Source organism: Spermophilus citellus (assembly GCF_964194105.1).
Source record: "Spermophilus citellus genome assembly, chromosome: 17".
Lineage (NCBI taxonomy): Eukaryota > Metazoa > Chordata > Mammalia > Rodentia > Sciuridae > Spermophilus > Spermophilus citellus.
Window position 1 is genome coordinate 73,095,225 of NC_138199.1, and position 14,752 is coordinate 73,109,976.

Below are 14,752 nucleotides of genomic sequence, written 5' to 3' on the forward strand. Positions count from 1 at the left end.
GCGTCAAGAGAGGGCAGAGGGTGAGGCGTGGGAGGTGCTGGGTAGGCACATAAATAAAGGGGAGGGTCCTACACAGGCATGCCGAAACAGCCATCCTCCTGGATCCTTCTTAGTGCTACAAAATGTCACCAAGGCCAGTGGCATGTCACTCCATTCTCTCCCTCCCTGTGTCCTCCCAACTGCGTTCACAGCCTGGAGCTCCATCCTCACCAGGTCACACCTCCTGCCTGCCCTGAACTTTCTTTGCCCTTCCCAGGCTCTGAGGGACTTAGCCCAGTGAGGACAGATCCGCCTTGTTAGATTTACTGTCCACCAAGCTTAGGAAGAAGGTCCGGGCTGAGACACAGTGAAGCCTGCCTTCTGGGTGGGGCGGGAGGCAGCTGTGTGGGGCCAGCTCTGAGTCAGCCTCATAAATGTGTGACAAGCAAGACCAGCATGGGCTGATGTTGACACCTGCGAGGAGGCCTCTAAGAGCTCTCCAGGAGGGTGGGCCTCCTCCACTAGTGAGTGACCCACCCAGCCCTGGTGTCCCCATCACAGAAGAGACCTAAGCCTGCTTTTCCTTTTTTCCTGGCCCCTCCTTCCTCCTCTTACTTGATGCTGAGAGCAGGGCTCCAGAGCTGCCTTCCTCAAACCAGTCAGTGCCATGTGGGGACAGAGCCTGGGATCTACTGGGCTGTGGCCTCCCCCTGCTTACCTTGGCTGACTGGATCTTCTGATCCCCAGCAGAGGATCCTCCCAAGAGAAACTCACTGAGCCCTACACTGAAAACCGATGGTGTGCTGGGCACAGTGGCGCACGCCTGTGACCCCAGCTGCTCTAGAGGCTGAGGCAGCAGGAATCATACAGTCGAGGCTGGCCTGTGACTTAATGAGATTCTATCTCAAGATCAGAAAAAAAGTGGGGGATGGCTCAGTACCCCTGGGTTCAATCCCAGCAATGCAAAACAAAGCAAAGCCAGAGCCTTCTAGGGCTGGCCATGCTCCTCTGATTGTCCATCTATGTCACCAAATCGGACCCAGTGGCCTGGGTTGAGTGCATGATCAGAACTACTCCCCTCAGGCAGGGTGTGGGCACCCTGAGTCTCTTGTGCGATTCCTCTGCCATGGGCCTTTGCCGGGCAGACTTTCTTATTTAGTAAGCAGCCACCACCCGCCAGGCCCTATCCCAGGAGCAAAGTCCCTGCTCTGGTAGGGCTTACTCAAGTGTGGGGAAATAGGGAAAAAACTGATAATAACATCAGAGGCAAGAAAAAAGCAAAGCCAGGTGAGGGGGCAGGGGCAGGGAGCAGGTGACCGTGCTGATTTCGGCAGGGTGGCCAACAAGGCCACCCCTGGAATGAACTTAGAGGGCAAGGTAGGCCCCACAGGGACCTGGGATGAGAGACTTGAAGTCAGGAAGCTCTTTGCTTGCTCAAGTGAGATGTGGACAGAGGGAGGGAGGTGACTCCAGACAGGGACAGTGCCAGATTGTAAAACTAGAGGTGAGAGCCCCAAGCAAAGGTGCCATAGTCTAGCCTCTGTTCGGAAAGGATCTGTATGGGAACTTCCCATGGGGTGGAGGTGGGAACCAAGGGTGGGTGCTGAAGCTCAGGTTGGGATGGGGGCACAGGACATGGCTGGGTTTGGAGTATTCCAACAGTCAGCCTTGACCTTGGCCCAGACCCGTGAAGGACTGGGTAACAAATGATGTCCCTGCCCCCTGTCCTCAGTCCTGCATTGTAGAGCAAGTGCAGCCATGGGCAGTGCATACACAGTGCGTCATCCTACAGAAACAGGCAGTGGACCAGCTCTGGCCCTTGTGCTGTGATTTGTCAATCCCTTGTCTAGGTGGAGGTACATGGAGGAAAGACAGGATCAGGATGGGAAGGGGTGTTGGCTCGAGTCTCAGGAAGATTGGAGAAGGTATAGGGAGGAACAGGCTTTCTTGAATGGAATCGAGTTTGAGGAGATGTTGACCAGAGACCTGGGAAAGAAGAAAGCTCTGGAGTTACCCATGCAGAGCTCTGAAAAGCCTGGGGCAGGTGAGGCTGTCCAGTAGCGCAGGGGACAACAGATGAAAGCAGCCATGAGGAAACCTGCCCTGGCGCATGCTGAAGATAGTAGGAACTCGGAGATTGGTGGAATCTAGTGAAGGAAGCTGAGCGCTGGTCAGAGAGGCAGGAGACCTGGGAGATGAGGGTGGGCGGCATGCTGCACCTGCAGAAAGGCAAAAGAGGGCCCCAGCTGGGGGGAAGATGCACACCTGGTCACGTGGCAACCAAGAGGAAAGCTCTCTGCTGGGGACAAAATCCTGATTGGAGAGAACTGGAGGGGAGCAAGTGGAGGGAGACAGGATGGGCTCTGCCAGACAGCGACACTGGGATGGGGTGCTAATGCAGGGAAGCCCTCGGAGCAGAAAATGTCCATCTGTGACAGATGTGCAGCCAGATGAGGCTTCCAGAATGTGCAGAAGCACTCAGCCAGGCCGCTGCTCTGAGCTGGCAGCAGTTTCTCCATATGGATAAGGTGGGAGCCTGGCAAGATCAGCCTGGCCTAGGAAGGGGGGCTCCCGGAAGCCAGTTTTCAGGACGTGTTTATTGAGTGGCAGCTGGAGTCGGGCCTGATAGAGGGTGTTGTGTGCAGTAAGGCAATGCACCATGGGCAGCTGGGGTGCTAAAGGCCTGCTCACTGCTGCTGCAGGGACAGCGTCAATGGGCATGTCCCAGCCGCAGCTGGTGGCCTGAATAGGGAGAGCAGGAACCAGGGAAGAGGGCTGGGCGGGCTCCGTTCCTGGCAGGGACTCTACCTTTTCAGCCTTGGCTGGAGCCCAGGTTCCAGCCAGGTGTGTCCCTCCCTGTGAGCTTTGGGCCAGTTAGCTCTCCGCAGCGCAGACACAGGCAGGCTGCTTCCCCACACCTGCTGCCTCCCTGAGGTGAAAGATTTTGTTCTTGTAGCCAAGAACAAGGGCTCTCTGCACCTGCAGATTCCAGGCTCCAGCGCTGTAGTTCTTTCTGCAGGGCCAGGCCGGGGCAAACTGCTTGCTCCTGGGCCCTGACCCTTGGCCTGTACCCTAGCCTTTGATGACCCCTATGCCCTTGTGGTGCTGGCCGAAGAGGAGTTGGTGGTGATCGACCTGCGGACAGCAGGCTGGCCATCTGTCCAGCCACCCTACCTGGCCTCCCTGCACTGCTCCGCCATCACCTGCTCCCACCACGTCTCCAACATCCCTCTGAAGCTGTGGGAGCACATCATTGCCGCGGGCAGCAGGCAGAATGCTCAGTTTTCCACCATGGTAGGTCCAGCCCTGGCCCCTGCCCCTGCCCAGCCCCTGCCCCTGCCCAGCCCCAGCCGCTGCCCCAGCCCAGCCCCACCTAGCCTTGCCCGTCTTGGGGCCAAGCAGACCTGGACTTCTTGGTTTCTTTCTCCAGGAGTGGCCCATCAATGGTGGCACCAGCCTGGCCCCACCCCCACCCCAGAGGGACCTGCTGCTCACAGGGTAAGTGACTCTGATGCTACTTTTCCTCCTCCCTGGGGAGGGGCAAGGTGGGTAAGGGCACCGCCCTGAGGAGTGTGTGCCAGACACGGCACCCCAGCCGGCATCACTCTCACGGGGGACAGGTGGGCTCTGCCCACAGGCACGAGGACGGCACTGTACGGTTCTGGGATGCCTCTGGTGTCTGCTTGCGATTGCTGTACAAACTCAGCACCGCGCGGGTGTTCCTCACTGAAACGGACCCTAGCGAGAACCTCAATGCCCAGGGCGAAGATGAGTGGCCTCCACTCCGTAAGGTGAAGCCAGGAACCTGGAAGCTGGAGGTGGGGTAGGGAGGATAGGGCTGGCCCTGGCTGCTCACAGGTCTCCTCTCCCTCATCAGGTGGGCTCCTTTGACCCCTACAGTGATGACCCCCGGCTGGGCATCCAGAAGATTTTCCTCTGCAAATACAGTGGCTACCTGGCTGTGGCAGGCACGGCAGGGCAGGTAGCAGGCTGGGCAGGACAGGGATTGTGGAGGAACGGTGGGGTGACTCTGGGCAGCAGGGACAGGAACCAGCCTCCAAGCACCCACCCGCAGGTGTCACCAGGAGTGCACATTCTCTGTGCTTCTCCCATGGGATGGAGGTTTCTCAATCCAATAGAGAAAGGCCTCTAGAAGGTTCCTCGATCCCATAGAGGAAGGTTGGTTGTTTCCCTCTTCTCCTAAAATCAGAACAAAGGGTGGAAGCTAGGCAGAGGCTGAGCCTGGACCTGAGTCCTGATCCTTTGCTGCCCTTTGATGCTGGGGTCTTGCTGAGCACATCTGCCCCCACCCAGGTGCTCGTGCTGGAGCTGAACGACGAGGCGGCAGAGCACGCTGTGGAGGAGGTGGAGGCCGACCTGCTGCAGGACCAGGAGGGCTACCGCTGGAAGGGACATGAGCGCCTGGCCGCCCGCTCAGGGCCCGTGTACTTCGAGCCCGGCTTTCAGCCCTTTGTGTTGGTACAATGCCAGCCCCCAGCTGTGGTCACCTCCTTGGCCCTGCACTCTGAGTGGCGGCTTGTGGCCTTTGGCACCAGCCACGGCTTTGGCCTCTTTGACCACCAGCAGCGGCGGCAGGTCTTTGTCAAGTGAGTGTGATGGCTGGGGCTGGGGTCTGGGACTAAGGCCTTCGGAGGACCCTGCACCCTGGCAGCACTGATGACCTTATGTCCCCCAGGTGTACCCTCCACCCCAGTGACCAACTAGCCCTGGAGGGCCCACTGTCCCGTGTAAAGTCCCTCAAGAAGTCCCTGCGTCAGTCATTCCGCCGGATGCGCCGCAGCAGAGTGTCTAGCCGGAAACGGCGGCCAGCTGGCCCCCCAGGAGAGGTGAGGCCTAAGACTGCCCTTGAGCCCTGGCCAAGCCCAGGGCAGCCATCACCTGGACCACGAGGCCCTGAATCCAGGCCACCTAGGTTCTCACCCCACTAACTGTGACTGCCAGTATGTCACACTGCTTTTGTGCCTCAGCTTCCCCAAGCACAAAAGATTATAATGCTTACCTTGGAGGTGAGTCCCCAGCAAAAATTAGTTTTCTTATTATTCTGCTCCTTTCCCTACAATGTGCTGGGAGGCCAGGCAAGCTCCCTCCAAGGCACCTCCCACTTGTACAAGGTCTGCTTGGACATGGCTATGGCCAGCCTTCCAGCCTTTCTGGGAGGATTGGCAGTGCCCCTGGGGTGGGGAAACAGACCTCTCTCTCAGGACCACCCACGTCACTGCAGATGCAGGCAGCAAACACCAAGCCCGAGCGGATGGGGCTGCAGAACATGGAGTTGGCACCTGTGCAGCGCAAGATTGAAGCCCGCTCAGCTGAAGACTCCTTCACAGGCTTTGTCCGGACCCTCTACTTTGCCGACACTTACCTGAGGGACAGTGAGTGGCCTGCCTGAAGTTGGGGGGTTGAGGGACACCCCTGGCGTGAGACCACATGAGAGCCGCTGCCTGTCTGGGACTTCTGAGGGGTTCCCATTGTGAGCAGGGGAGATCAGAGGCCCCATCTGCCTTTTCCCTCCCCTACCTGGGCTCCCAAGTTGAGTTGCCCTGGCTTCATATCCAGGCTCCACCGCGCTCTAGAAATAGAGCCTTGGACACATCGTTTAACCTTTCTGGCCTCAGCTTCCCTCTCTGTGGAATGGAGGATGCTGTCTTTTTTTCTGGAGCATCTCTGAGGGTTAAGATGACATGGTGCCTGCTGGTACCTGATAGGCAGGTGGAAATGTCCACTATCTGGCCTTCTCCTCTGAGGGGTGGGAGCATCCTCGGCCACATCACAGCTAGGGCTGAGCTGTCATGGATTTGGGACCATCCATGTGCGGGCGCCATGCAGTTGTCAGAGGGACATTCCCATCTTTTCCTGGGAGGTGGGCAGGGCCTACAGCATGTCCATTTTGAAGAGGAGAAAACCTCTTTAAAGTTTGCTTACTGGACTTTGGAGTCACGTGGTATCTAACGATCAGGACGGGACAGAAGCCCAGCTTGCCTGTTCCTGCCCGACTCCCAGAGCCAGAGGCTAGATATGCAAACCTTTTCCTCTTGGTAGGCTCCCGCCACTGCCCTTCACTGTGGGCTGGCACCAATGGAGGTACTGTCTATGCCTTCTCCCTGCGTGTGCCCCCGGCTGATCGGAGAATGGATGAGCCAGTGCGGGCGGAACAGGGTGAGTGCTGACTGGGGAGTACAGGGTGCTTGATCTGCCTGGGCTGGGTGAGGTGGTATCTCCAGCCTGGCCACCCACCATAGGGCCTCCTCCTCTTTTCTATAGCCAAGGAGATCCAACTGATGCACCGAGCACCTGTTGTGGGTATCCTGGTGCTCGACGGGCACAGCATACCCCTTCCTGAGCCCCTGGAAGTGGCCCATGACCTGTCAAAAAGCCCAGACATGCAGGGAAGCCACCAGCTGCTTGTGGTGTCAGAGGAACAATTTAAGGTACCACTTGTGGCAGCAGGATCCCTCAGGAATTCCTGGGACCTCTTTGGGGCTCAGCACCTGGGCACAAGTCGTGAAAGCTGGGGCACAAAGTTTTATTTGGAGTTAGTCGTAGGTGACAAAGGCACAGGAAAGAAGGGGAGTGGTCTTATATGGGGTCTCTGGACCCCAGGCTCAGGCAGGGACACTGAGGCAGCACCTGAGTCTGTGGGAAGGAAGACCACCAGACGTGGAGGTCGGCAGCCTCCTGTCCTCCCAGTCCAGTGCAGTGACTGTGTGTTAAGAGCTGGGTGCAGGGTGGGCACTGAGATAGGGTGGGGAGCATCTGCTGAGGGCAGGGCAAGAGAGCTATGGTATAGCCACAGCATGAGCACTGCCCTGTGCCCCAGGTGTTCACGCTGCCCAAGGTGAGTGCCAAGCTGAAACTGAAGCTGACTGCCCTGGAGGGCTCCAGGGTCCGACGGGTTGGCGTGGCCCACTTCAGCAGCTGTCGGGCCGAGGATTATGGGGAGCACCATCTGGCGGTCCTCACCAACCTGGGTGACATCCAGGTGGTCTCACTGCCCCTGCTCAAGCCCCAGGTGCGATACAGCTGCATTCGCCGGGAGGACGTCAGCGGCATTGCCTCCTGTGTCTTCACCAAATATGGCCAAGGTGTGCAGGTGGATGGGGGCTCCTCGGCACTGCTGAGGGCTGGAGAGGGAACAGCAGCAAGGCCGGCTGGCTCCTGGTGAAGAGCAGAGAGGGAGGTTCTGTCTCCTAATTTCCCCTGCGGGGAAGCTCTCCCACAGCCTCAGCCCTGGAGCCCTGGCCTCGCCTTATCTGTCAGATTTCTTTTCTGCTCTCCAGGTTTCTACCTGATCTCACCCTCAGAGTTTGAGCGCTTTTCTCTTTCCACCAAATGGCTGGTCGAGCCCCGGTGTCTGGTGGAATCTGCCAGAACCAAGCACCACAGCCGCCCCAGCAATGGCAATGGCCCTGGCCCGGACAAGTCCTTGGGCCAAACCAGGTGAGGAGGAGGGCAGAAGACCTTTGCATGGCCTCTCCCCCCCTGCCTCCCCTCTGCTGACTAGTCAGAGGCCCCCTTCCTCCCTTGCAAGTCACCAGTTCAGGGAAGGGCTCTGTTGGCTCTGTTCTTCTCTGACCTGGTACTGTGGCAGGCCAGGCCAGTTGATGCCACGCAGTCTTCACGGGACCAAGGCTTTCAGGGCCAGAGTAAGGAGCTTAGAGGCTCCTGGCCCTCACTGTCTCTCCCCCCACAGGAACTCAGGGAGCCAAAGTGATGGAGAGGGTAAGTCAGGCCTCTTGGGGCCACCACCTGGGGGAACACCTGGGCCACACCTGGTCAGACTGGGGCGGGGAGGGAGGGATGGAGCCCCAGGTGAGCAAGGAGATTTGGTGCTGGGAATAGGAAGTGTACCATTGTTAAGAGGAGAGCCAGGCAGAGAAGGACCCAGGGTAGGGTCCACCTCACCTGCCTCTGCCTTCCAGAGAAGAAACCCAGCCCGGTGATGGAGCACGCACTGCTCAATGATGAGCGTGAGTCAGGGTGGGGGGAGTCAGGGGGCTGGCAGGAGGGAGGGGAAGGGTGTTCCTGGATACTGGGTGAGGCCTGAAGGGCCAGGGTGAAACTGAGGGCTGTTTCCCTGAGGTGGGCAAGATGGGCAAAGCGGGGAGAGGCTGCTAGCTGGCCCAGCCCCTGCTGGCCTCACCAGGCCTCACTGCCCTGCAGGAGTCCTGAAGGAAATCCAGAGCACACTGGAGGGGGACCGAGGGTAAGTCCCCAGGCTCTTGGAGAGAGGGCGGAGAGCACTGAGGGTGGAGGGGCCTGTGGGTGGTGACTCCCTGTGTTTGCTGCTGCAGGAGCTGTGGCAATTGGCGGTCTCACCGAATGGCTGTGGGATGCAGCCTCGGCAATGGGGGAGGTAGGGACTCAGGGCACTGCTTGGGAGGGTGTACTTCCTGGGGAGGGATCAGAGGAAGAGTGCTGGGCCCCTTCCCCAGGGTTGATAGGCCTTTGGGGCCATCCTAGCCCTGACACATCCCCTGGATGTCCTGGAAAACAACTGCTTAGGCTCAGAGTGGGTGACTGTCCTGCCCAGGATGATCATGAGCTGCTTTCCTCCCATGTCCATCCACAGCGGAGTGAACAGGACAGGTGACCAAGGTGCAAGATGAACACACACTACTGAGGACCCTCAGTGGGCGGAGCTGCTCCTGCTGGAGAGGCCCCATACACTGGGCCAGGCCATGGGCTTCGAGTGCCCCTGGTCTCCACCCTGCTGCTGCTCCTGGCCTTGCAGGAGGAGAGACCCCACTCCTGGGGCAGCCCCTCCTGGCCTTGTCTGTCTCAGTCCTTTTATCAATGTTGCACAGTTTTTATTCCTCTGCCCCCCCCCCTTTTGTAGTGGGTTGGGTTTTAAATTATAAATCTTAACTGCCTTTGGGTGAAACAGAGTTTTTAATAAACACCTTATTACCTCTTGACTGGACTGGTCCGAGAACTTGACTTCAATTGTCCAAATAAATGGGAAGTCTCAGCAGACCTGGCCTCGCCCCGGGTCTCTTCCCAGCCTTGGAAGCCTCAAAGAACCAGCTTTTTAAGCATTTGAATCTGAGCCCACCATGCTTGTTTGTATCTGAACATAACTGAGTGCTCATTCTTTGGGAATAAACAGCGAGTGTGAACCATCCAAAGTCTGTCTGTCCCACCTGGAGAACAGGACACCCCCACCCCCTGTGGAGAGGTACAGGGCTTTGGCTGTGAATTTAAGAGGTGGTACAGTTTGTTTTTTCTAGTTAGCTTAAAGAACAAATGTCAAGAGACAGTTTCCTGCCTAGACACCAAGAATTGAAGAAAACCGTGATAACATAAGCACTGTGGATCAGAGCGGAGAGCCAGTGCTTCCATTTGACGACTGTCTGCCTGATTAGATCAAATAGGAGGCTGAAAACGAGCCTAGCTTGATGGTAGCACCTGTAGTTCTACCTACTCAAGAGTCTGGAGCAGGAGAATTGTGTCAGCCGAGGAATTCAAGGCCAGCCTGGGCAATGTAATAAGACCCTGTCTCGAAAAAAGAAAACACACACCCCTGCAAATACCAGGAAGACTTTAAAAACAGGCTTACCTCCGCGCTCACTAACTGGAGCCTTGCCTAAGTACCCAGTGCGCTCAAGTGCTGGCTGACATGGGCAGGTTTCTTTCAGTTCTAAGGCATCCTCACTCTGGGATGTGAGGTGAATGGTTTCTGTTGCCGGGCATGAGCAAACAGAAGCAGCTGGTCCTCTAGCAAGCGAATTGGAGGAAGCTAGGCTGGCACAGGGAGAGGAGTCAGGGGTCCTTTAGCAGTCCACAGGAGAGGTGATAGGGAGCAAATTGAGGCATTGAAAAGTCGACAAGTGTCGCTGCCTTGTGGAGAAGCCAGCAGATGGGAGGTGCTGGCTCCAGAGGTCATGGAGATGTACCATAGGAAACTGGATTCAGGGTTCTCAACTTAGATTTGAGGGTCAGGCATCCAAACAGGTGGGAGGCTTGGTGTTCACTTTGAAGTTTGGCAGATCCAGCTCTTGAACACTGGCTTGGTCTGTGACTGGCCCTGTGACCTTGGGCAGATGACCTCGTGTGCCTTAATTTATATATAAAATGGGGGATAATAGAAGGACCTGCCTCAGAAGGTTGTAAAGACTAAATGAGAGCCTGTAAGAACACACAGCACCTAGCTCCTCGTAAATACCCAAGCCAAGGAGGTCAGAGTAAGTGAATAGTGGGTGAGGCCAGCAGAGAAGGATTTGGCTCCCCAAGGGAAGACGTGGGGAATGGAGTCACAGAGAGCTCAGAACAGCCGCCGGAGGAGTTCCCAGTGTGAGGGAGGGCTGGGGATGTAGTTCAGTGGTGGCATGTGTGCCTATCATGCATGATGCCCTGGGTTCCATCTCCAGCAAGAAAAAGAAAGAAAGAAAAATTTAAAAAAAAAAAAAAGAAGAAAGATTACCCAGGTCGATCCTTGAGTGATCCAAGTCCTGGCCTGAGTCAACAGGAAGAGAGGCGGTCACCTAACCTCACCAAGCAGGTAGAAGATTGAAGGGGGACATAGCTCTCTGTTCTGCTCTAAGAACAGGACACATTGTAATAGGGTCACATAGCTAGCTACCAGAGCTTTGTGGCTGATGCCAGCACCTCACACCCATTCTCCAGCTGGGCCTTTGGAGCCAGACTGCCTGGGTTGGCGGTCTATCTCTGACACTGACTGGCTGCGTGTCTCAGTGGTCTCCTCCATAAATGGGCATCTTTATAGAACCTACCAGTGTGCTTTCAAGGATACAATGACTTGGGGCTGGGGATGTGGCTCAAGTGGTAGCGCGCTCGCCTGGCATGCGTGCGGCCTGGGTTCGATCCTCAGCACCACATACAAAGATGTTGTGTCCACCGGAAATTAAAAAATAAATATTAAAAAATTCTTTCTTTCTCTCTCTCTCTCTCTCAAAAAAAAAAAAAAAAAAAAAAGGATACAATGACTTCATAGTAAAGCACTTAGAACAGTGCCTGGTGTATTATAAGCCCTAAAGTGCTAGCTTTTTGCAATTATTCATGTTTGCCCAGGGCAGAGCAGTGAGCGAGCTCTTTCTGGTTTGTTTCCTAGATTGGTTTTTGCAGTACTGATGATTAAACTCAGGGTGCCCTGCCACTGAGCTACACCCCAACCCTTTTAGTTACTTACTTTGAGACAGGGTCTCTAAGTTGCCTAGGTTGGCCTTCAATTTACAGTCCTCCTGCCTCAGCCTCCTGAGTAGCTGGGATTACAGACGTGCACCACTGTGCCCAGCCCTGAATTATCTTTATAAAATAGGTGCTGGTAGTGCAGAAGTCAAAGGAGCACAGCTTGACACACTCCCCCGTGCTAAACAGCATCCCCCACATCCCAGGGCAAACTCTCAATCACACTGCCTGCTTTTGCACTATCAATAAATGGAATCACGCAGCAGATACTCTTTCATGCACAGCTACTTTCACTCAGCATTTTTGAGATTATCCACGTTGCTTGTGGTTGTAGAGGGTTCTCAATGTTGCGCAGTGAACCATTGTGTAAATAAATACCTCGCTCACCCCACATTCTGCTTTGTGTGGGAGATTCAAGCTCTCTGAATACCACTGCCCGTTTACCTGGCAGCATTGATGATGAGGGGTGCAGCTTAGAGCTGTCTCCAGACACAGCTGTTACCCATGAGCTTGTGGTCTGCGGGGACAGCTGACTCCTGGAGATGCACACAGCACTGGATGAGTCACTTCAACTCTGCTTAACCAGGCCTCTGGGCTGAGTGGCCCCCGGGGCGTACTGAATGAGACTGCTCTGCTGCCTCTGGGGCTCCTTCAAGGAGATATGCAGAAACAGAAGTCAGGCAGGCATTTAAGGGAAAGTGCTGCAGTCTGGAATGTTCCCTCCCCTGCTCCAGGACTAGGTGGTGCTGCTGGTGAACAGAAGCCAGAGCAAGATGGGTCAGTGGGACACAGGAGTCCCTGAGGGGGCAGGTCCTGGGCCTTGGCTCAACAACTCAGCTGGCTCCATCTTGGGGCCCCAGAACCTGCTCTTGCAGCAGCTGCTATGTCCCAGGGAACTTCCGGTGACCTCGGGAATCCTGCCTGACTGGGTTGAACTACAATGTAGCCATCAAGAAGCAGACACCCCACCCTGTGTCCTAGAGGAAGACCCCCAAAGATGAAAAAAGACAGGTCTCAAAGGATCATAGTGTCTCTAAGAGGAGGGAAGTCTGCTTTTTTTCCCATAGAAGGATGAATTTAAGGCATTGGGATTTTGTTTCAGAGTGTTGGTACCACTTTTCTTTTTTATTTTAGATTTTTTAAATATTTTTTAGTTGTAGACGGACACAATACCTTTACTTATTTATTTTTATGCGGTGCTGAGGATCAAACCAAGTGTCTCACCCATGCTAGGTGAGTGCTCTACCACTGAGCCACAACCCCAGCCCATATTTTATTTAAATTTTTAAAACAAATTTTATATTATTTTACTCATTTTATTATTTATTTATTTATAATTTATTATTAGTTTTATTTAATTTTATTAAATTAATTAAACTTAATTTCTTATTTATTTATATTTTGTTTTTTATTTGTTTCAGTGTGTTGGACACCACCCTGTATTAATGCTATGCAGAGACACCTGTTCTGTTTTACTGGTGGGAATGTATATTAATACAATCTCCATGAGGGAAAATCTTGGTGTTTTAGTCAGCTTTTGTGTCACTGTAACCAAACTACCTGTCAAGAACAACTTAGAGGAGGGAAAGTTTATTGTGGGCTCATGGTTTCAGAGGTCTCAGTCCATAGACTCTGGCTCCATTGGTCTGGCAGAAAGTGAGGCTGCACATCATGGGGGGAGGGCACAGCAGAGGGAAGCTGCTCAGCTCATGGCAGCGAGGAAGCTGAAGAGGGTGCCCTGGTTACCACCTCCTCCAACCACAGTTTACCTGCCTGCAGTTACCACCCAAACTAAGACAGACTGATTAGGTTACACCTCTCACCATCCGATCATTTCATCTCTCAACACTTCTGCATTAACAGGAGCTTTGGGGAACACCTTATAACCAAACCATAATGTTTGGAAATCTTCAAAATTACAAACACATACAGCCTACGGTCCAGCAAGTCTACTTCTAGGAATTATTCCTACTTGGATACTGATGAAATTCCAGTGTTTTTTGTAATTTAAGCAAAGGATGAGATGAGGCAGCATCCTCATCTATCAATAGCTGGGTGAAGTAGCTCACGTCTGTAACCCCAACTACTGAGGAGGCTGAGGCAGTAGGATGGCAAGTTCCAGGCCTGCTTGGGTAACTTCGTGAGACTCTTGTCTCAAATTTTTTAAAAAGTCTGGGGTTATAGAGCTCAGAAGCAGAATGCTCCTGGGTTGAATCCCCAGCAACCACACACACACACACACACACACACACACACACACACACACAATTATATGTAGCTATAGGTATATAGATACATACCAAGAAGTTGGTTAAATGATGGTGCATTAATTTGCTGGATTACCATGCAATTTAAAAACAAGGGAGTGAGGAGAGAGGGATGTTTTCTATGTATTATAAAATCTCCAAATGAAATTGTTAGGTGAAAAAAAAGTAGTGAGATAAGATTCCACTTTTGCTAAAAGGAAAAAAAGATTCATTTTTATCTAAATGGATAACTCTGGAAAATGGGAAACCTCAAGGGGAAATTGAATAGCTGAGGGTCTTTTGTGAAATTTTTTTTTTTTAGAGTGAGAGAGGAAAGAGAGAGAGAGAGAATTTTTAATATTTATTTTTTAGTTCTCGGCGGACACAACATCTTTGTTGGTATGTGGTGCTGAGGATTGAACCCGGGCCGCACGCATGCCAGGCGAGCGCACTACCGCTTGAGCCACAACCCCTCTTTTGTGAATTTTGAACTATGAAAATGTATTTCCTATTCCAAAATAAATGTTAATATTTACTGGGGGTGGTGAGGGGATAGATCTCTATCTCAGAGGTAGAGTACTTGCCTAGCATGTACAAGGCCCTGAGTTCCATCCCCAGAACCATAAAATAGAAAGAAAGAATAAGGAGGAGGAGGAGGAGGAGGAGGAAGGAAGGAAGGAAGGAAGGAAGGAAGGAAGGAAGGAAGGAAGGAAGGAGAGAGGGAGATTTAAAACACATAAGTTAGGGAATTGGGGATTTATGGGGTCTGGTTTTGTTTCAAAACTATAAGAGAGTACACAGCCATCTGTTTTATACCAGTTCAAAATGCACCATTCAAAGCGCAATTTTGGATAAATTATAGTTCACAATGGAAAAGAACAAACTAATAATACTCATGGAGCATTCCCTGCATACCAGGGTCACCTGGTCCCAGCCTCCCTGACCCAGGAGAAGTAGGAAGCCTCACACCATTTCACTCTGCCCTCCCCAGCCAGGCGAGCAAACAGGCAGAAGCAAAGGTGGGACCCTCAGTCTGGCATGGTGCCAGGCTGGCCTGGCTGGGAGCAGGCCCAGCAAGGTTGCCCTGACCATGGCCTTAATCCACAGAGTCTCCTCTTTCGCAGGTGCTTCTGCTCCATTGTTGGCTGAGGGGGTCAGGACTCACTGTCTCCTGCATTATTGATGCTCTAAGTGGAGAGCCCTTAGCCTCGCCAGAACACAGCTGGGTGGTAAGCTGCTGCAGCCCAAGGGCACCCTGAAACAGTCAGACCCCTAAAAGGAAAAAGAACCTGGGAAGTGTGAAGGCTGTCTTCTCTGGGACTGTTATGGGTGGGAGCAAGAACAAAGCGCCCCAGCGCAGG

The 14,752-nt window shown here is 53.7% G+C and overlaps 2 protein-coding genes across 6 annotated transcripts in view; both read left to right on the forward strand.

Moving 5' to 3' along the window:
- Positions 1–9,090, forward strand: part of LLGL2 (LLGL scribble cell polarity complex component 2) — a 39,156-nt gene extending 30,066 nt beyond the window's left edge. For 3 of the 5 annotated variants that reach the window (XM_081272369.1, XM_081272368.1, XM_081272371.1), the window contains exons 11-26: positions 3,056–3,273; positions 3,410–3,477; positions 3,617–3,770; positions 3,857–3,961; positions 4,294–4,586; positions 4,676–4,826; positions 5,222–5,372; positions 6,040–6,156; positions 6,262–6,428; positions 6,818–7,082; positions 7,278–7,437; positions 7,691–7,719; positions 7,920–7,967; positions 8,161–8,203; positions 8,292–8,353; positions 8,570–9,090. In XM_081272369.1, coding sequence (XP_081128495.1) covers positions 3,056–3,273; positions 3,410–3,477; positions 3,617–3,770; positions 3,857–3,961; positions 4,294–4,586; positions 4,676–4,826; positions 5,222–5,372; positions 6,040–6,156; positions 6,262–6,428; positions 6,818–7,082; positions 7,278–7,437; positions 7,691–7,719; positions 7,920–7,967; positions 8,161–8,203; positions 8,292–8,353; positions 8,570–8,577 — 2,039 coding nt within the window. In that variant the 3' untranslated portion in view covers positions 8,578–9,090. Of the gene's footprint in view, positions 1–3,055; positions 3,274–3,409; positions 3,478–3,599; positions 3,771–3,856; positions 3,962–4,293; positions 4,587–4,675; positions 4,827–5,221; positions 5,373–6,039; positions 6,157–6,261; positions 6,429–6,817; positions 7,083–7,277; positions 7,438–7,690; positions 7,720–7,919; positions 7,968–8,160; positions 8,204–8,291; positions 8,354–8,569 lie in introns of those variants that run through there. The other 2 variants (XM_081272370.1, XM_081272372.1) reach the window with 2 other exon arrangements.
- Positions 9,091–14,716: 5,626 nt separating this feature from the next.
- MYO15B (myosin XVB) overlaps positions 14,717–14,752 on the forward strand; it is a gene marked incomplete at its 5' end in the record, with an annotated part of 31,177 nt that continues 31,141 nt past the window's right edge. Inside the window, 1 exon segment of the mRNA XM_081271676.1 lies at positions 14,717–14,752. Coding sequence (XP_081127802.1) covers positions 14,717–14,752 — 36 coding nt within the window.